Below are 19252 nucleotides of genomic sequence, written 5' to 3'. Positions count from 1 at the left end.
GAAAATCCTAAATTAGTACATGTGTGATACATTTATCCCCGTCAAAATTATGTCAATGAAAACCATTAAAAGCCTGCATCAATATTGACATGGAGCCCACGTGATTTAAGTGAAATAACCGATGTTTTGATTGAAAAACCGTCTAACGAAACCTTTTCTCTTTCTTTGTGGTCAAAGTCCAACGGAACCTTGACTGAGGTAAATATGTCACATAAGTACAAGTTTTTGGTTTTTTATGTCACAAGAAAAAATTTAAAATAAATGTGTCACGGTGAGGTTTTTTATGTAAAAACAAAATTCAGGATAAATGTACGTACCACAGTGTGTATAGTTTTGAATTTTCTGTGACTTTTTTTCTTTTCCTTTTCTCTTTAACCCTTTATCTTCCTTAATAGAAGATGAGATAACGACTATAAACTAATGGTGGAAAACAAATTAATTCCTTAATCGTTACGGCTATTGCTATTTTACTCCCTTCAAACTAGAAAAAAAAAAAAGGCACGCTTTTGTGTGCGACAAAAAAAAGAAATTAACAAAGCCATTGCATATATTTAGAGAATGAAAATTTCACATATTTCTTTTCGCGTTTTATGGATGAAACAACAATTTTTATTTGATCCGAGACACTTGACTCTTATCTTATTAACTTGAAACTATGGATGGAATTATACTCTGTATATTAGAGATTACTAATTTTTCTAGGGGCTAATATATAATATATACCAAAAATTACGATAGAGAGGGAAGGAGCCCCTCTCGCTCCGTGACTTGATTTAAAAAAAATTTTAAAAAAAATCGAAGGATTGGATTAGACAAATTAAAAATGCAGGACTTGATTTGAAAAGACATAAAAGTCTATCCATCTCCATACTTTATTGTCAGAAATAAGTAGAAACTACCGTGGATTGGCTTTTTAGCAGAATGCAAACGAGGAGTATAAAAGGCTGCGCATGGCAACTTGCCAAATAGTATTTGATTATGTTCTTTTGTTCCCAGAATCAATTTGGGAATAGAAATTCATTTGTTTAATTTTTTGATTCTGGGCACAAATTCTTGCAAATTTGTGCTCATAATCAGTTTTGGAGCAGAATCAAGAATAATAAAAAAAGTAGCTTCTTGATTCTGGGAACAAAAATGAGAATCAGTTTTTTTTTCTTCTTCTTTTTCTTGGTTTTTAATATAACTTCTAATGTCCGGCGCGAGGGCCACCCTCGCCGTATCTAGCGAGATTAAAATATTTTAATAAAAAAAATTTATTAATAAAAAAATTTTACCGGGCATGGTGAAAAAAATAAAAAAAAATATTATTAATAAAAAAAAATTACCGGCCATGGCCGGCGACAAGGCCATGGCAAAAAAAATAAAAAAAAATTATTATTAATAAAAAAAAATTTACCGGCCATGGCGAAAAAAATAAAAAAAAATATTTTCAATAAAAATATTTTTATTAATAAAAAAATTATTTATAAAAAAACATTTTACCAGCCATGGCCAGCGACCAGGCCATGGCGAAAAAAAAAATATTTTTTCAATAAAAATATTTTTTATTAAAATATTATTAATAAAAAAAGGGAAAATTTCAATTGAGGACCCAAGTGGGGTCAAATTCTCAAAAGAGGGCCCAAAGTGAACATAGCGTTAAATAAGGGCCTGAAGTACCCAATCAATCTCAAATAAGGACCCAAAGTGCCCAAAAAATTTCAAATAAAGGCTGGGTCGCAGTGACAAAATGCCGTAGTGCGAGAATATTACTATTCCGGCATCGAACAGTAAAAAATTTTATTTTTCCTTTACTTTTTTCTTTTTCGGTTTTTTTCTTTTCCTTTTCCTTTTCTTTTTTTTTCTTCTCTTCTGCGTCGGCCATAGCCGGGCCCGGAGGTCGCCGGCCTCGGGCGAGGCCGCCTCGCGGATGAGGGCTCGACCTTGCCGTCGGGCAAGGTCGGCCTAGCCCGTTGCAGGCGAGCCGCCCTCGCGGATCGGCGAGGGCTCGGCCTCGCCGGCGTCGGGCGAGCCGGTCTCGCAACGGCAAGGCCGGCCTCGCCGACGCCGGCGAGGTCGAGCCTCGCCGGCGGCCGGAGGGCCGAGCCCTCGCGGTCCGGCGAGGCTTGACCTCGCCAGAGCAACTAGCGAGGCCGACCTCGCCCGGCCCGAGCAAGGCGGCCCTCGCCGCCGGCGGAGGCGGCCTCGCTGAGGCGGCGACCTCCGCCCGGCCGGCTATGGCCCGAGGGAAGAGAAGAAAAAAAAAAAGGAAAAGAAAAAAAAAAAGAAAAGGAAAAATAGAAAAGAAAAATAATAAAAAAATAAAAATTTTACGTTCCGGTCTTGGAATAGTAACTTTCTCGCCGGCCGGCGGGCATTTTGGCGATCGGCGACCCATGCCCTTATTTGAGACTTTTTGGGCACTTCGGGTCCTTATTTGAGACTGATTGGGCACTTCGAGCCCTTATTTGACACTATGTTCACTTTGGGTCCTCTTTTGAGAATTTGACCCCACTTGGGGTCCTTAATTGAAATTTTCCCATAAAAAAATTATTTATAAAAAAATATTTTACCGGCCATGGAAAAAAAAAATAAAAATAATAATTTCAATAAAAATATATTTTTATTAAAATATTATTAATAAAAAAATATTTTACCGGCCATGGCCAGCGACCAGGCCATGGCGAAAAAAAAAGAAAAAATATTTTCAATAAAAATATTTTTTAGTAAAATATTTTTTTAAAAAATTATTAATAAAAAAATTATTTATAAGAAAAATTTTTACCGGCCATGGCATGGCAAAAAAAATAAATTATTTTTAATAAAAGTATTATTAATTAAAAAATATTTTACGGCCATGGCCAAGAAGGAGGAGAAGAAAAAAGAAAAGAAAGAAATATTAAAATATTTAAAATGTTATTAAAATATTATTAATAAAAAGAAATTTTATGCCATTACCAAACGCATTTACTTCTTTTATTATTTCGGGAATAGAAATTTTGGGCTTACAACGCCTTCAAATGCTCGAGAATCGGTTCCGGCACGAGAATCAAAAAGAATCATTTCGACGAGAATGCATTAGGGCAGCGAAATGATTGCTATGCGCCAAGTAAGAGGCAAATCTTACTTCAAATCAAATATAACTAGAGTGAAAATAGTCATCAACATGTAAACTTCAATGTTGATTTTGCCTTTTATATATTTAGCTCATAACTCAAATGTGTTAGAAGGGGCCATTGATTTGTCACGGAATCACGAGTTCATTTCATTTCGTGAGTGAATCTTTCGCCGGCTTGTACCGCATTGCTTAGTTGCGACATACTCATGCGGCGAGACTTATGGAATGCTGAAATTTTTTGATGGAGTTGCATCGATGGGCTTGACCTTCGGAACACAAGAGGCAATGCGGAATTTCCTGCGAACTAGTCTAAGTATTCTGTAACGAATGCGAGGCCTTCATTGGTAACACCCAAAATGGATCTTTGACGCCGGTAATTTCTCTCCATCCATTTACTTACGAAGAACAATTCGATAACTTACGTCGTGAAAATGCATAAGAGCGCGAGCGAAAACATTCGAAGCTAGCAGTATCTCCCTCATAACCTTCGGCACTGAGCTGGCTTCCTATCTGAACCACGGCCCTTAAACTCATCACTAGTTAAAACTTTGGCTTTCCTTCTCCGAACCGAACCCATGCTCATCCCCAAAGCTTCCCTATTCTTTCCACTAAATATAACCCAAAATCCACCAATGACTCTCCCCGTGCATGGTCATGCTCGACATGAATCTCGTGTTTAATGACGAATTTAATGCCGTCGTCATCGTGATATATAGTCCATCTCGTCAGTCGGTCCAATTCTTTAGCCACAAGGAAGAAGTGCATATTCAATTGCGTGCCGTGATAAAAACAATCTTTACAACTCGGGATCTTTTAACCCCCGAAAATTGTTTTGGGTAAAATCCCAAGATCCTAAATTATTTCTATTTCTTGGAAATTCCGCAAAATCCTAATTCTAATTCGATTCGGGCCGCGCGACGTCGCAAAACGGCTCGAAGAAGAGAACGCGGGGTCGAAAATTACACGGGACGCGGCCGCCTCCTCTGTTGACCTCATCATCGTCACACGTACTCCTATTCTTCTCCTCCTCCTTCTTCTTCTTCCCCAATTTTGCTTACCTTCCTTCTGATCGCATGTTACCTTCACGTCGTCCGATGATGGAGTGAGTCAAGAAGAAGAAGAAGAAGAAGAAGCAGAAGCCGACGAAGAATCGTTCTTTAATCTCCGGGCGTAGCTGGAAGGTCCTACCCAGCATAGCATAGCATTCCAGGCAGAGAATAAAAGGGAACAGGAACAGCGGAGTCAGGCGAAGCCATGCACCCCTCCTCGAAGCCCACCCACCACCACCACCACCTTCTTCTTCCCTCCTCCGTCCATCTCCCCACTCTCGAGACCATCGCCATGCGCGGCAAGGTCCGCACCACCTTCCTCCTCCTCGCCGTCGCCCTCCTCGCCTTCTTCCACTTCCACCTCCGCCTCTCCGGCGGCAGCCCCCCCCCGGTTCGGGCTCTCCAACTTCTCGCTGGCGCGGCCCTCGGAGCAGTCCGCCGCCGTCGCGCTCAACTACGCGATCCGGGAGGCGGGGCCCGTCCCCTCCCGCCACGCGTCCTCCGTCCCCGAGGAAACGATCGACGCCGTCTCGATCCTGTTCCCCGCCTGGGAGCTGCTCGTCATCGCGCCCCCGGGGATGGCGGGCGGTCGCGACTGGCACTGCGTGTTCCAGAACAACGCCACCTCGCCGGCGACGTTCGCCGGGGCCCTCCCCTTCACGAACCGGACGATGTTCAAGTGCGAGCTCCCGCCCAGCGTCCGCCGCCTCCGGCCGTTCTACCAGCCGGCGCTGGCGCGGTCGCCGCCGTCGGAGGGGGCGTTCCCGGCGAGAGGCGAGGCGGCGGAGGAGCTCTTCCGGTGGAACTTCCTCGCGTACGAGTCGCTGTCCACGGAGGACGACGTCGTTCTGTTCGTGAAGGGTGTGAACAACCGGCAAGGCATCAACAGGTCCCCGGGCGAGCTGCGCTGCGTCTTCGGCGACGATCCGGCCACCGCCGTGAGGACCGCCGTCACGAGCTCCGCCCAGGAGGTCTTCCGTTGCGCGCACCCCAAGCTCCCCGCCGCCAACTCCGGAACGGAAATCGAAATCAAAATCACGCTCGAAGTCGCGCGCGAGAATCGGGTGATCCCCTCGGTGGCGTACTACACCCCCGGGAGGCGCAGGTTAGCGGCGGACGGCCCTCGCTCGCTACTGTGCGCGTGCACGATGGTGCACAACGTGGCCAAGTTCCTCAGGGAGTGGGTGATGTACCACGCCAGCATCGGCGTCGACCGGTTCTTGCTCTACGACAACGACAGCGACGACGGCCTCCGGTCGGTCGTCGGCGACCTCAACCGCGGCGGCTACGACGTCCGCGTCCTGACGTGGCCGTGGCCAAAGACGCAGGAGGCCGGCTTCTCCCACGGCGCAATATACGCGAACGCTTCGTGCGAATGGATGGCGTACGTGGACGTGGACGAGTTCGTCTTCGCTCCGGCGTGGAACGGCTCGGCGCTGTCGTCCAGGCTCATGCTGACCTCGCTGTTGCCGGCTCGGGATGATCCGGCTCGGCACGGGCAGGTCTCGATCAAGTGCTACGAGTTCGGGCCGTCGCACCGGAAGACGCACCCGCCGGAGGGGGTGACGCAGGGCTACACGTGCCGGAGGAGGATAGAGCAGCGGCACAAGTCGGTGCTCCGGCTGGACGCTGCAGACGCCTCGCTGCTCAACGTGATCCACCACTTCAGGCTGAAGGAAGGGTACAGGACGAAGCAGGTGAGGCTGGAGGACGGGGTGGTGAACCACTACAAGTACCAGGCGTGGTCCGAGTTCAAGACCAAGTTCAGGAGGCGAGTCTCGGCCTACGTCATGGACTGGACCCAAGCGATCAACCCGGCATCCAAGGACCGGACACCCGGGCTCGGGTTCGAGCCGGTCGAGCCCAGAGGCTGGGCCGAGCGGTTTTGCGAGGTTAGGGACGATAGGCTGAAGGCATTGACGCGGAGGTGGTACGGGTCGGAGTTGGGTTCCGGGTACAGCATGGCTTGGCAAAGATGACGACGGCGGCGACGACTCGACCATCCGATGATGCTCTCATTTTCTCGGCATGGGTTTTGACTCGTGGATATATGAGAGATTTGATGGTAAACACACGGGGGAATATACTGGAAGACGATTCTTTTTTAGTTATCAGGGTGCAAGATTTTGGAGGAATAGCGGGTTAGGAATGAGGATTCATTGAATTTTCTTTTTACCCATCTTAATAATTTGTGAGAGATCAAATTAGAGAGGAAGAGAATTCTATATCTTTCCTTTTGTCTCTTTGCATAATTTCCTCTTGCTTTCTCTGTTCAGATTTCAGTTGTCTTTCTTGACCATCCCGTGTTTTGCTGTATATACAATTCAACAAGTTCAGCATCCACACTTTTCAGGTCGTTGCAACATGCGGTTAAATGTAAAATTATCTTGGTAATCTCCCAGATCATCAGCCTCCCATATCAATGTTCTTCAATGCTATCCGACCATCCGAACGTTGTTATTGAGATTGTTGAATGTCGACGCTGGCTAGGGCGATGATGGTATGTCCCAAGTCGGATCAATTGATTTCAGAAGCAGCAAGAATTAATTTTTGTAAATAAAATATGGTCGCTTGAATTCAGAGAGAGAATCGTGTGTAGAAGAGTCGATGGTGACAGAATCGTTTTGAAAACGTTGTAATAATTGTCTTTTGTTTCTCTTCTCTTGGACAACCGAAAAAAACAAGGTTCTAGTACTCCGGTCGAGATAGCAACAAGTGATTAACCTAATCCATGACGGATTAGCGATATTTAAGTGTTGTGCAGTCAGCCATCTAGTTCGCCACCCAATTCTAAGTAACCCAATTGTTGAAGCTTCGATATACAATTTCTTCCTCTCAAGGCAAGTATGGTGAGACCATCTTGCTCTAGTTTCTTTCTTCAGTTCGTACCTTTTCAGTCTTCTCGAATCTGCTCATCTGATCTCCGCAGCTGCTGCTGATCATGTTTCTCTAAGTTCTCGTTGTGATTTAGTCATGTTCTTGTGTAAGAACTGCCTCGAAGGGACGCTGGGTGGTGACAAGCAACCGAAATGAATTGAAGCTTTTCGCGCGTAAACGGAAATTTCACACTATACATCAATTTTTAGGACACGAAAGCCTGTTTATGTATGGAAACATGCATACGCGTTGGCGTTGTCTGGTTTAACTTCAGTGGATGTAAATAAGCAAGAAAATGGAAGAAAATAAGGTGGACATTCTCAACAATCTGGTCAAGCTCGGGGTGTACCGACCGTCTGTGATGCAACTCAAAGGTACCTTCAACTGAGACTGTTGGCTTGCCACTACAAGCCAAAGCAATATCTTGAGCCTTTTCGTGATGATTTGGCTTTAACTGTGTACCAAGCATCTTCTACGCACACAATCTGATCTGACTTGACCACAAACAAGGACAACTTCCCCTGTGGCTTTAAATGGCTTAATCAGCCCTGTTTTTCATGAGTTTGATGTTCAATCAAACAGCATCAACCCTAGCCAAAACCCAACTTCATTCTCGGACATGCCTAAGTCAAGTCTTGGCTCTCAAGACACATTCTCCGCGGTAAAACTACATCAGTAGAGAAACAGGAAATAGGGTTTTCTACTCATTGAATCTGGAGCCTCACGTCACGGAACCCATGTTGTGTTTTCAAATCAGCTTGTATACCATTGTAGTTCTACTTCTGTACAGAATTTCTTCAGAGTGCTTAAGATAAATGATGGCTTGAGGATATTCATGGAGCCAACAAAAAGCGAAAACTTCATTTGAAAAAATAAAAATCCTTCTTTTATGATGCATTGTCCAACGAGCTAACAAATGTGCCACCATTCAAGATGAAGAGTGAGCAACCAATCCTTATAGTTGTAACGCTAAGTCTGGTTGCCGGGGAGAACCAAGCTGCAAGTTCGAATTCAATGAACCTTGCAGCTGGAATCCATTGTTGTGGTAAAGAGCAATTGGGACAGCATCCTGTTTACGCTCCATCGGCACTCCTTGCCAGTTCCACCATTGCTCTTCTGATGCTGCACGTGACCTGAAGGGGTTGAAGGGCTGCGATGTTTCGGTGCTTCCAGACAACTGAGCAGTAGTTAATTGGAGGACATCCCCAGGTGCTGGATGAGCAGAAGCATAGTCACTTGAAACCACTCCTTGCACCTCGACAGTCGCTGGAGCCTCGTATGTATGAGCGGTGACCATGGGTGGCATTGGTTGTGTCGCCATCCTGATTTCACCAGTAAAAGAGGTTGCAGGAGTGTCATCCAAAGGTTTGAAATCACCAGCGTTGATGAACTTGCTTTGCGAGTTCAGCCTTGTAATGGTCTCCATATCTTCTGCAGACTGAGGAGAACGCCGGGCATTGCTGAAGCTTTTGACAGCAGCTGTCATATGCAGATCTTCACAAGGATGCCCAGAAGATATACATGATTTTAGCCTCCCAAGATGCCGATGGTCCATGTATTCATCCTCTCCTACCCATCCAGGACCAAATTTAACCCCACGTGGCAAAGCGCTTTCAATCTTCTTTGAAGCTATCCTCCAGACAGAAGGACCAAGATCTGCAGCATATCGAGCTAAGCTTCTCGCATAGCCATGATTGAGATATACGCCTACCTGATTAATTAGTCAAACAGTAAGTCCACAACCCAACAAGAACCCAACTGCATTTTACAAAGATTGTACAACATCAAATTTGAGAAAAATGTCTGAATATGCACACTTCTTTCGCAACTCAAGTCCTTTCTGTGTATAATAACCACCCACGGTAAGAATCCAGCTTATATCACCAATGAATACAGACCCACAGAGTACTCTACCCCCTGATCAATTGTAATTATCTTGACAATTCACAATTAATTATTTGCACCAACATACCGCTGATAGATGCTTTACTTCTCCATCAAAGCTACCAGATTGTTCAAGTCTAGAAGCGAACTGCTGTTTATAGGTGTCGCGTTTATTCTCTTCTGAAGGAGATAGTTTCTTCCCATTTTTCAGGACAGCTTTCCAAACAGATGCTGCAAAGAAACAGAATGTCGTCAAGGGAGAAAAATCTGCTAAATCGATATCCAAGGACTTTTAACTTCAGTTTCGTACCTGGAAATTCATTCTCCAGATCAGAGAACCAGCTTGGTTGACTCTCAATATTGGGAGTCCTGTGGGTGCCGATTGAATCAGAAGGCCCGGGATTGTGGACTCTCAAATTGTAGGTGTTAGACCAGCATGAATTATCCACATTAGCTAGAGTTGCATCAGACGAACCCTCTCTACTGACGCTGTTGACAGGAGGCTTATCAGGCAACTTCTTCAGGCCACTGCCAGGTGGTCTTCCCCTCCGCACAACTTTTGGTTGCTCGGGCTCGGGCTCGCTATCACTATCTTGCCTCAAATTCTCAAAATCCTTTTTTGCCATATCTTGCATTGCTCGGGCCTATGCACATGTTCATGACTTTCAAATGTAGGGAAATAGAGATCCAATCTGGAAACAGTAACATGAGTTGGAGACTGGCCTAACCTGTCTGAAGAAAACAGTATCTGGTGCATTATACTGCATTGCATTTGAGCATATCAAGAAGATGTCTTTCTGCAAGAACCAGAGTAATCAGTTACAACTGTCTACCAAATTAGCATCAAATGCTTTCAGAGGAATCAGAATGCTGTACAGACTTCCAGAGCACACATTCACAGATTGAGGTACTAAGAAATTGTCGTGCAAGTGAGCTTTCCCTGTGAAACTCAGCTTGAAGTGCACTAAACAGACAACCCAGATAGATCTGCCGAGGAGGTTGACCACTGAAGATCTCAGATACACTTGTTCTTGAACATTTTACTCACAAAGCACGTTTAACAAAATAATTACTTTATACGTAAAGATTCTATTTACGCACTTTTTATCAGCACGTCCATACCCAGTTCAATAATGAAACAGTTACTATAAAAGATAGGAAAAGTTTTGTATGAACTAAAATTGCAGACGCCATCGTCTCCACATAAAAGCATGCTGGAGTGAGGATCTATGTGACAGATGAGATCTATGAGAGCTTAGAGGCCATGAAGTTACTCTCCAACGATTATGAATGAACAGGTGCCAGATTAATTAAGAAACTGAGAGCACCACTGACAACTCCATAAAGTAATTACCATAGTGACTGCAACCAAAGATGTTAAAATATCTGCTTATTCACAAATTTGACAGCTTCTCGCTCTGCAAAGTTCTTTTGTAAAAAGCCTCCCCTCTTTCCTCTTGTGTGCTGCTAGCAGACTGAAGATGAAATCCTGGATTCATCATCTCATGCGAGTTTTCTCTACCTCTAACAACTCATGTCTCCTCTATATGACTTAATGGCAGATTCAGTTACATCAAAAGAAGAACAGGGGTACCAACGAGCTCATTGGACACAAGCTAACCTCAAATTGTTCCAAGTTGGCGTAGGCTCCCTCGTCTAATTTCTTCTTCACTGTTCCAAAATCCATGGGATTCTTAATGATGTCATGGTAATCAGGAAGCTGCAAGAAAGAGATTTCAATATAAACGCAATGCAGGCTCCCTTATCATGAACAGTACACCAAGAGACGCACCTCTTCCGGATCCACTGGTTCCGAAAAGACCCCATAAGAGTCCTTTCTGCAGAAATAAATGAACCAATCAAAGTCCAATAAAAAATGCCCATTGCGGTACAGGGAAGAACAGAGCCAAGCAGCTCAAACAGCACATACTTTTGAAGCCTGTCCAAGATGAACACCAACAACTTTTTGTCGGGCAAAGGTGTCGTGGGACCAGACTCCACCAGCGACCCTGTCCACATGTAAAATCACAAAGGAAAAAAAATGAAACCACATGGAAAAAACAATCAACCGAAATGCCACCTTAACAAGAACAGAAAGATTGATTGGTACCATTCCTTGTGTCTGTCACTTTCGAAACCTTTTCGCTCTGCGAGATTTGCCCCCAGCATCGTCGCCAATGAGAACCCAGAAAGTGAAACCCAGGTGAATATTGTGACAATAATTAATTTCAGCAGCAAAAAACAACACCAAAAGCAAGTACATCTTTTTCAGAAAAAACCCAGCAAAAATAATCGTTTTTAAAAGGGACGTTGCAGAATTAATGAACGGGAAAAGACAAGTTCAAACTTTTTCCAGACATGGCGGTCGATGACGATGCACCCAGCCGAAACAGACAATCAGAGGCTGTATACGCAAACTGGTAAAAGGTAAAATCCCCAAGCTCTCGAATTAAAATCAAAACCCACGAACCAGAAAATTCAAAAGGCTCAGATATTAAAGTAATAAAAGCCCCCCAAAAAGAAATTGACCGAGTCAAACGCATCGCCACTCAAACCTCACCCGATCCCCAACAAAATCAACACCCAAAAAGAAAAATTTAATTCGCGCGCGAAACCCAACGAACCCCCCCCCCGCACGTCATTCCCAAAAGGCGAAGATCCTAAAATTCGAAACCCCTAAAGCAAGAGCTCCCGCCGGCGCACTCGCCCCCGAGGCTCGGACAAATCAATCCTTTCGCTCGCTTCAAATTATACAGGAAAGAAAAAAAAATCAGCTGGTAATCACCGGGTAATCAGATCCAAAGCCGATTCCGCGCGCGGCGCGGGCCGCCTCGTGATTATCGGCGGACGCGTTCGAATCGGAGCCGCAGGGGCCCGAGGAATTCGCCGAGAGGTTCGAATCCAAGCCGAGCAGGAGCCTGTGCTTCTTCTCGGCGCGCTCGTCGTCGTCGTCGTCGTCGTCTTCGTCGCCGCCGCCGGAGACCCAATCGGAGGGAGGGTAGGGCCCCCCGCCGTCGCGGCCGGTGTTCCGGCGGGCGGAGCGCCGGCTAGGGTTTGTTGGTGGCGGCGGGGGGGGCGGCGGCGGGGGGAGGGGATCGCCGCGGCGGTGGGGGGTGTCGCTGGGGCTCCGGCGGAGGGACGAGGCCTGCAGCTTCTGCTGCTTGAGGAGGCGCTTTTGAATGTCGAGCAGGGAGGGGCGGCCCTTCTTCTTCTTCTTCGTCTCTGACGATCCTTTCCCCATCTTCTCCTTCTTCCTCTCTCTTTCTCTCTCCTCTCTGCGCCTCTCTCTCTCTCTCTACAAGCAGGCGTTAATTCTTTAATATTTTTTTTATTTTTATTTTTGCTTTTTTTTTTTTGCTTTTTTGTTTTATCATCTTGCGAAATCTCGTTTGGCACGTGCGTGTCCCCCTGCCCCCGCGCGGGTCTCTCGCTTCGCCTTGTGACCGCGACAATGGCTTAAGGCTAAGGGCGGCAATTTACTATTTAGGAAATTTCCCCATGAACACTTGGTAAGTGTGAGTGATTATGCGAATCTTTGGTTGTTATCTTCTTATGGTTAGTGTCCCTAGCGAGGATTAATTCTCTATTTTACTACCGTTTGAGTGATTATGGATTGTTTTGCACAGGTAATTGCGTACTTTCAAAGTTTTAATATGCGCGAGTTCATTGTAATCCTATAGATAAATGGGTACTTGTAAAGTTTTGCCTATTTCCAAATCAACCTAATCTCATATCAATAGATTGAAATTGCTTACGGTTCTTTGATTGAACTCGTTTATACGTGTACGCGATCTTCCACGATGTCAAGTGTTCAATTCTTGTCATGAGCAAATCTCTTAATAGCTCATGTTGTATTGTGCCTCGTGTGGGACGACTTCCTAATTGCTAGCGATTTTCGTGACGTGCTCGCCAATATCGAACCTTCGGGTCTCGTGTAGTGCAGGGCAGTTATGGCTCAATCAAACATCTTGTAGCAGCGTGGAGCTTTTATTACGGTCCATATGAATCGCTAATGATGGTCACCCCTTCTTATCCTTTCACCTATAAAAAGAAATGCTCTTTTTAGATACAAGAGCTACAAAAAGGATTAAAAATTTGAGGTAAATTCTATCTTATCGGCTCTTCTATTGTATTGCATGTAATAAAGTTTTTAAAAAGAATATTTAACTATCGACACAAAGCATCTAGTGCTCTAACTCTCATTTTAGAAAAACGAGCAAATGAAAAACAGTTTCATCATCAACGGAAATTTGAAGATAGGCGATAGGCAAGAAATGATTGTTTTTTTAAAAAAATATTTTTCAAATCATTTATTTTCCGCAAAATAAACGGACCCCCGATCCCATGTAACTATCCATAAGCACAAGTAAGAAAGTCACAATATGGGGGGACCAGCAGTGGGCCGAAAGGAGACGAGAGGGGAGAGAGAGAGAAATGGCGGGATTTTCAGGCCAGTCATGAGCTATCGCGCGGCACAAATCCAACCCCTAATCGAAGGGGGTCGAGTTATATATTGCGTGGTCGAGTGCGCAACTGAATGATGGAAACCATCAACGACCGAGCAACATCCTAGAAGCAGCAGCAGCTAATTCTGGCCCTTTCATCCCGATCACGAACAATTCGCACGGCTTGAACAAAGGGGTCCCCGGTTCGAACCCGGGCACAGACATTGGATCTATAAAAGTATTGTCTACGCATAAATCAGGTCGCGATGGGCTTGGGGCTAAAGGGCTTCGTTCTCGGATGGGCTTAGCCAGGCTAAGGGCAAAAGGGCCTTGAGTTTCTGTCTTCGAATCAGTCCATTCACAACGGAAAATAATGTACACGAGATCCAATAGTAAGGCCCAAGGCCTAATGAGATTTTCCTTTGCCCTTTTTTCCAAGCACCACTTGAGATTTTCTTAACGGTAGGAGGGATAAAATTGACCTAACTTTCTCTTTTGAGGACTCAATTTAATGATCTCTATGGTGCGGGAAGAGTACCCTTCACGGGTGTCCTCCGAGAGGGCTATGACCGTTTGCGAGCAAAAGGCATTACGGTCTTTTTATTATATTGGAAACTTTCAATTTAAACTAGTCGAGACTTAAATTGTTTATCATTGTGGTCATGTGAATTCGTCATCTACAGCACGAGTTACAATTTCTCTTATTGCTATACGCCGTCTTCTATAGTTTTGAGAGCATTAATTGCGAAATTCAAATGTTTCACCAACATTTCACCGAAGAAAGGGACTACATTGATAGATATCTCCCCAGAATGTTAGCCAGTAACGGAGGGCGAAAAAGGACAAAAAGAAAACAAAGAGGTGCTCTTTGTGACTAGGATTAGGATGGCCTGCATGATGTGCTCTAAGAGATTGAATCAACAGATGATGAAAGCGTGTCTATGAATATCTGAAACTTAACATTTTGTTCAAGCGTATATTAAAGGGGCAATATGTCACTATAGTCTGTGGGCTGCACTTGTTCATATTACACGACTTCATTAAATCTTACAACGCAACAAAACGTCACACGTCTATCTCCACCATCAGCAATATAATACGCCTGTTGAGTGCGGCGCCTCTTGTTTCCAAACCATTCACCAGACGGCACGAAAGTGGCTTCCCACGTGTAATAAGCCGACTCTATGACCAAACTGACCATTGCAGATAAGCTTCACCCATATTTTTTTCTAGTAAGCGGATCGAATCCGCAGAATCCCATTTCATTTTCTTGCAAGCAAAGCAAATAATATAAATAACAATAATCAATCAGTATTAACTGATCATATATTTATCACAAATCTGATCCCATTAATGTTTTTGTAGCAAGTGTTGGGATCACGGTCTTTACCCATATCTTATCTTGCTTCAGGACTCGAAGACCATTCAGCAATTACTGCTTTTAGTTGAGCTACTTGTTTTTAAGACCACAGAGAGAGAGAGAGAGGGTCAGAGAAAAAGTCAGTTCACAGATTTAATATAAAGCAGCAATCACATCCCGACCAAGTCCCTGCAAAAATCATGCAAAAGATCAGCCGACATATAGATACATCATTGGCCCCATACCAACCGCAACTGCCCACATTAGCTTTCTGAGAAAATTCTTCAGTGAGAGATCATAGCAGGCAAATCCGCATTCAGGTCTTCTTCGGATACTTAAGTGAAAGCAGAGCTAAACAAGGGACAATGTGCATAGCAGCTTTCGTTTGGCAAGCTCACCCGCTTTACCCTTTGATTCTGGTGCTGAACAGAGACGAGTATCACAACAGGCAAGTTGAGGCTTGAACTCTCTTCATTCCATTTGTTTGTACTCTTCTTCTGTTTTCATGAAGACAGTGCTCGTTAGTTTATTGATTCTTCTCTCTGTTAAATTTGTGAAGACCAACAAAGCCAGTGGAATGGTGGGAAGAGATGGAGATATTGGGAGGAAGAGATGAAATTGCTGGAGGGACTTGGTTGGCCTGTTCAAAAGAGGGAAGAGTGGCTTTCTTGACAAACGTGCTGGAGCTTCATACACTCCACGAGGCGAAGAGCCGCGGCGACCTTCCCGTGCTTTTCTTGGAGGTACGCATGAGCATTTATTCTGTTCTCTGAAATTAACAAAGTCTCCCAGACCAGTCACTTATAGGAGAAGTTACAAAATTGGATTCCCATGTTTCTAACTCACAATCAAAATGGCTATCCTCAAACCTGACGCTAAGAAAAAGATAGGTGACTTTCATTTCCTCTGTTCAAGCCAAAAAGGTGCGTTATATACTTTACCTCTTACGGTTGACTCTTGGGCCGCCATTGTATGCACCCGTAGAAATTGCACCTTCTTCAAGTTCTAGGAAAAGCTTATTGCTTGAGTCCTTAACCTTTATTGCATAAATGTGCGCATGATCAAGTCTAAACAAATGGTTCAACTCTTGGTTGAAATTGGTGGAAATCCTTTTTTTGGACAATAAAGACAAGTTTTTTGGATATATGTACTTCAGCTGATGTACCTGAATGTTTGCAGAGCACAAAGAGTCCAAGAGAATTTGCAGAGCAGCTGGTGACAGAGGCTCATCAGTACAATGGCTTCAATCTCATTGTCGCCGACACTTGTTCCAAAACCATGGTTTATATCTCCAACCGTCCAAAAGGAGAGCCCGTAACCATTCAAGAGGTTTCCCCTGGAATTCATGTGCTATCCAATGCGAAACTTGACTCACCTTGGCATAAGGTAAAAGACCATTAGCTAGTAGCACTGTCAATTTGATATCCCAGAAATCAGGGGATTAGTTACTAGGGATGAGAGGCTTCCAAAATATAGAAGTCCTAAGATTGTAGCATACTTGGCCTATAGTAGCTCTTTCTCACGGGACACAAAATGAGGGAGCCTGAACATTCCACTGTTCTCTCTATAATATAGCCAGATACACAATTTTTATCCATCTGCACATTTTGATAAAAGCTACATCTGCAGGCTCGGCGTCTGGGACAGAATTTCAGGGAACTACTGAAGAAATATGGTGAATTTGACTTACCAGTAAAAGAGATGGTTGAAAAATTAATGAAGGACACAGTTAAAGCTGATAAGAGTAGTTTACCCCATATCTGTTCTGTGGATTGGGAATTTAATTTAAGCTCCATATATGTCGAAGTTGACACTCCATTGGTAAGCATCTCTTTATTAAAGTCTTCATATTCCAGACAACTTAAAATTTTCTTTTGATGAACCGGTTTATAATTTACAGGGACGTTATGGCACTAGGAGCACAGCTGTTTTGTCTGTGAAAGCAAATGGAGAAGTGAGCTTATATGAGAAGTACCTTGAAAAGGACCAGTGGAAGGAAAAAACTGTGAAATACCACATAAAGAAGATGAAGAAGACAGATTGACAGAAATTGACCACTCAATACTAATAAAGACTGAATCATTTGTAAATACAACTTTATGTACATAACGTGAATGGCACGTCTGTCAGCACAGAAGGTCTTAGCGCCTCACTTAAGAATGATTTTCTTTTGAGCCCCTCTTGGATTGAGAAGAATGCATTCAAAAGATGTAAAAGAAAAAGATTACAACTCTCCTTTCGTGGGAATGTAATGATGGATTAATGGAGTCACGGTTCGTCAGTCAATCGATATACCATCTAGAAGCTAGAGGCTTCTCTTGGAACCTGCTACCAAGTAATTATAGGCCTGACCGAGAGAAAAACTTGAATCTGCATAACATTATAATCAAATTCACATACATAAATAGAGAATATCTGCTGAAGTGTGGAACATCACCGTGCAATTCACCATGGCAAGATTGCTGCTTCATCACTATTCACATTACAAACATTACAACTCTATGGAAAACTATCTTCTCTCACTTTCTACTAGCAGTAGTTGGGACAAAATTTGTTTATCCAACTTGAAACCTGCCATCTCTGCCTCCTTGCAAACTGCCCTAACCTTAGCCAGCCTCCCCAAAATCAAATAAATTCCTATGATGGCACGGTATATATCATATGTTGGAGAGAATCCCGCCTCCTTGAGTTTCGAGAAGTACCTGACAGCCCTAGGGAGGTCATTCAGTGCTGCAAAAAGCTTTATTACCACGCGGTATGCTGGAAGATCAAGCAGGCAGTTTGAAGCCTCCATTTCCCAAACTACAGGCAATGCCTCCCTGTATTTGTTCTCTACATAACAGCTATGAATCAAGGTAGTGTACAAGACCACACTCAGTTCGCGGCCAGACTGTTTAAACCAACTAAAAAGACTTCCAACAAGTTCAAATTTTCTAAGTCTAATGCAGATCTTCATGATAGCTGTACAGTCCTGCTGGCTCAAGTTCAAATCTTCTCTTTCACCAAGCTCTTCCAATAATGCTAAAACAAGCGTGTCCCTGTCCGGCTTCTTTCCAAGCTCCAGTATTAGCTTTGCATAGATGCTGGAATCCAGCAATCTGTTATGATCCTTGGCAACCCGGACAAGGTTCCAAGCAAGATTCAAGCTTCCTCCTTTGATGAACCCCTTCACCATTGCCTCTATTACACCACGACTTGCCAAACAAGCGAACTTTTCCAAGTTGATTGGCACCTTCAACCCATGATTCCTGGCTAGTACTTCAACGGTCGAAGCCAATATCTGATCATCAGGAAATAGATTAGGCTGTTTCTGAGCCCAACTGAAAGTTTGTAGAGCCTTGTCAGGTAGACACATGTGACCTAATTCCCTGATGGTCAAAGACAGCGATCCTTTCCGAAGAAAACGCGACCACTTGTTGAGAACTTTGGATGCATTCTCTTCAGGAGGAAGCTTCCCAATCTCCCTTGCCAGACCGATGAGGAACCGTGGGTCCCGGTACACTCGCTCGGAGACAGAAGCCCTAGGAGAAACGCCGATGGCCAAACCGAGTTTGACGTGTTTTTTCGGCGTGGGGAGTCCCAAAGGTCTGAGTTTATAAGGAAGTGGGAGGGGAAGAGCTCTTTCTCTGCCTAACTTCCCAGGTTTCTGAGGAATCCTTCCTTTAAAAAGCGATGATATCGCTTGAATCTCATCTTGATCCCACACAACGTCATTATCTCCTCCTACTTCTTCTTCTTCTTCAATCTCTAAATCAAGTCCTTCTTCATCAAACGGATCGACTTGGGTCTGTTCAGTATCAGTGTTCGTCTTCTTCAAGAACAGATCAGTTCCAAATGCAGGAGGGAGCTTGTCTCGCCGAGGGAAACGAAGATTCTTGGGTATTCTTTTGCTGTGAACTCTAGTACCATGGTTTGCCGCGAAAATTCTCAAGCTACAACTTAAAGAATTCAACTTGAGTGAATGCCCGCTTGAGAGCTCACATGGTGGGGGCAACAGACCGGGCATGGCTTTCGCAGGCGAGAAAATGAACTGAAACAAATCGACTAGACCAAAACGAGATCGCCCAAATAGTCTATAACTTCAAGATTGGAGCTTTCTGCGCCGACAAGACCCGAAAACCCACCTGGGAATTTCGTCGAGCAGTTGGTCTGCCAGGCAGAGATCGCGCTAAAATCGTGAGCAACCGGGTATTAAAGTAGGACGGAACGGAGAGGAGGTACAAACGGAGGCGTTTGGAAACCTCGAATCAAGGCAATGGCAATAGAATCAGCCTTCTTTGCCGCTCCCACAGTGCTGGATCCCCGGAAGGAAGAGGGAGCTTCGAAGAACCATTGATCCCACGATGGTGGGTGTGCTCGTCCGTGCGTGCATGGATAAGCTGGACCGGGCGGTCCATATTTGAATGGGTTTCCTCCGGTTTGTCGAGCGAATCCAAGAATCGGGTTAGATCCGACCCGGATAACTGAACCAAATCAAACCAAAACTAATCCGGTGCGTCGAGATAGAACTCGTGTCCGAGCTTTGTGGCCATGTCTTCCT

The 19252-nt window shown here is 44.5% G+C and overlaps 4 protein-coding genes across 4 annotated transcripts; 2 read left to right on the top strand and 2 right to left on the bottom strand.

The window, feature by feature from the left end:
* Window positions 1–4076: 4076 nt before the first annotated feature.
* On the top strand, window positions 4077–6489 carry LOC115663480 (glycosyltransferase family 92 protein RCOM_0530710). Its single transcript, XM_030585483.2, is given in 2 exon segments — window positions 4077–4519; window positions 4521–6489. Coding segments are annotated over 2 exon segments (1773 nt in total). The 5' UTR covers window positions 4077–4351; the 3' UTR covers window positions 6126–6489.
* Window positions 6490–7861: 1372 nt separating this feature from the next.
* On the bottom strand, window positions 7862–12206 carry LOC115666764 (uncharacterized). The gene is made up of 9 exons (XM_030588429.2): window positions 11693–12206; window positions 11018–11054; window positions 10838–10916; window positions 10700–10745; window positions 10529–10627; window positions 9636–9704; window positions 9218–9551; window positions 8996–9138; window positions 7862–8734 (listed from the first exon to the last, which is right to left on the bottom strand). The coding sequence occupies exons 1-9, from the start codon at window positions 12146–12148 to the stop codon at window positions 7979–7981; spliced, it is 2019 nt and encodes a 672-aa protein (XP_030444289.2). The 5' UTR covers window positions 12149–12206; the 3' UTR covers window positions 7862–7978.
* Window positions 12207–14685: 2479 nt separating this feature from the next.
* Window positions 14686–16942, top strand: LOC115667631 (uncharacterized). The gene is made up of 5 exons (XM_030589195.2): window positions 14686–15160; window positions 15272–15455; window positions 15892–16098; window positions 16342–16533; window positions 16613–16942. Exons 1-5 carry the CDS (start codon window positions 15078–15080, stop codon window positions 16754–16756), a joined length of 810 nt encoding a protein of 269 aa, XP_030445055.2. The 5' UTR covers window positions 14686–15077; the 3' UTR covers window positions 16757–16942.
* A 124-nt stretch (window positions 16943–17066) lies between these two features.
* Window positions 17067–19082, bottom strand: LOC115667620 (pentatricopeptide repeat-containing protein At2g01860). Its single transcript, XM_030589187.2, has one exon. The coding sequence runs from the start codon at window positions 18716–18718 to the stop codon at window positions 17222–17224; it is 1497 nt and encodes a 498-aa protein (XP_030445047.2). The 5' UTR covers window positions 18719–19082; the 3' UTR covers window positions 17067–17221.
* Window positions 19083–19252: the final 170 nt, after the last annotated feature.

Source organism: Syzygium oleosum, unplaced genomic scaffold (assembly GCF_021117445.2).
Source record: "Syzygium oleosum isolate NSW1041296 unplaced genomic scaffold, Sole_v2.1 Sole_v2.02, whole genome shotgun sequence".
NCBI classification, from domain to species: Eukaryota; Viridiplantae; Streptophyta; class Magnoliopsida; order Myrtales; family Myrtaceae; genus Syzygium; species Syzygium oleosum.
The sequence above is the reverse complement of the archived record's forward strand: the minus strand, read 5'-3'. Positions and strand labels throughout refer to the sequence as shown.

What these genes read in the sequence shown, in the direction of transcription:
- LOC115666764 (XM_030588429.2), bottom strand. Translation starts at nt 12,148, where the DNA reads ATGGGGAAAGGATCGTCAGAGACGAAGAAGAAGAAGAAGGGCCGCCCC. An exon ending in CCAACTTGGAACAATTTGAG is followed by an intron (nt 9,705 to 10,528) that starts GTTAGCTTGTGT and finishes TGGTTCTTGCAG; the next exon opens with AAAGACATCTTCTTGATATG. An exon ending in ATACTGTTTTCTTCAGACAG is followed by an intron (nt 9,552 to 9,635) that starts GTTAGGCCAGTC and finishes ACATGTGCATAG; the next exon opens with GCCCGAGCAATGCAAGATAT.
- LOC115667631 (XM_030589195.2), top strand. Translation starts at nt 15,078, where the DNA reads ATGTGCATAGCAGCTTTCGTTTGGCAAGCTCACCCGCTTTACCCTTTG. An exon ending in TTCCCGTGCTTTTCTTGGAG is followed by an intron (nt 15,456 to 15,891) that starts GTACGCATGAGC and finishes GAATGTTTGCAG; the next exon opens with AGCACAAAGAGTCCAAGAGA. An exon ending in TTGACTCACCTTGGCATAAG is followed by an intron (nt 16,099 to 16,341) that starts GTAAAAGACCAT and finishes CTACATCTGCAG; the next exon opens with GCTCGGCGTCTGGGACAGAA.
- LOC115667620 (XM_030589187.2), bottom strand. Translation starts at nt 18,718, where the DNA reads ATGCCCGGTCTGTTGCCCCCACCATGTGAGCTCTCAAGCGGGCATTCA.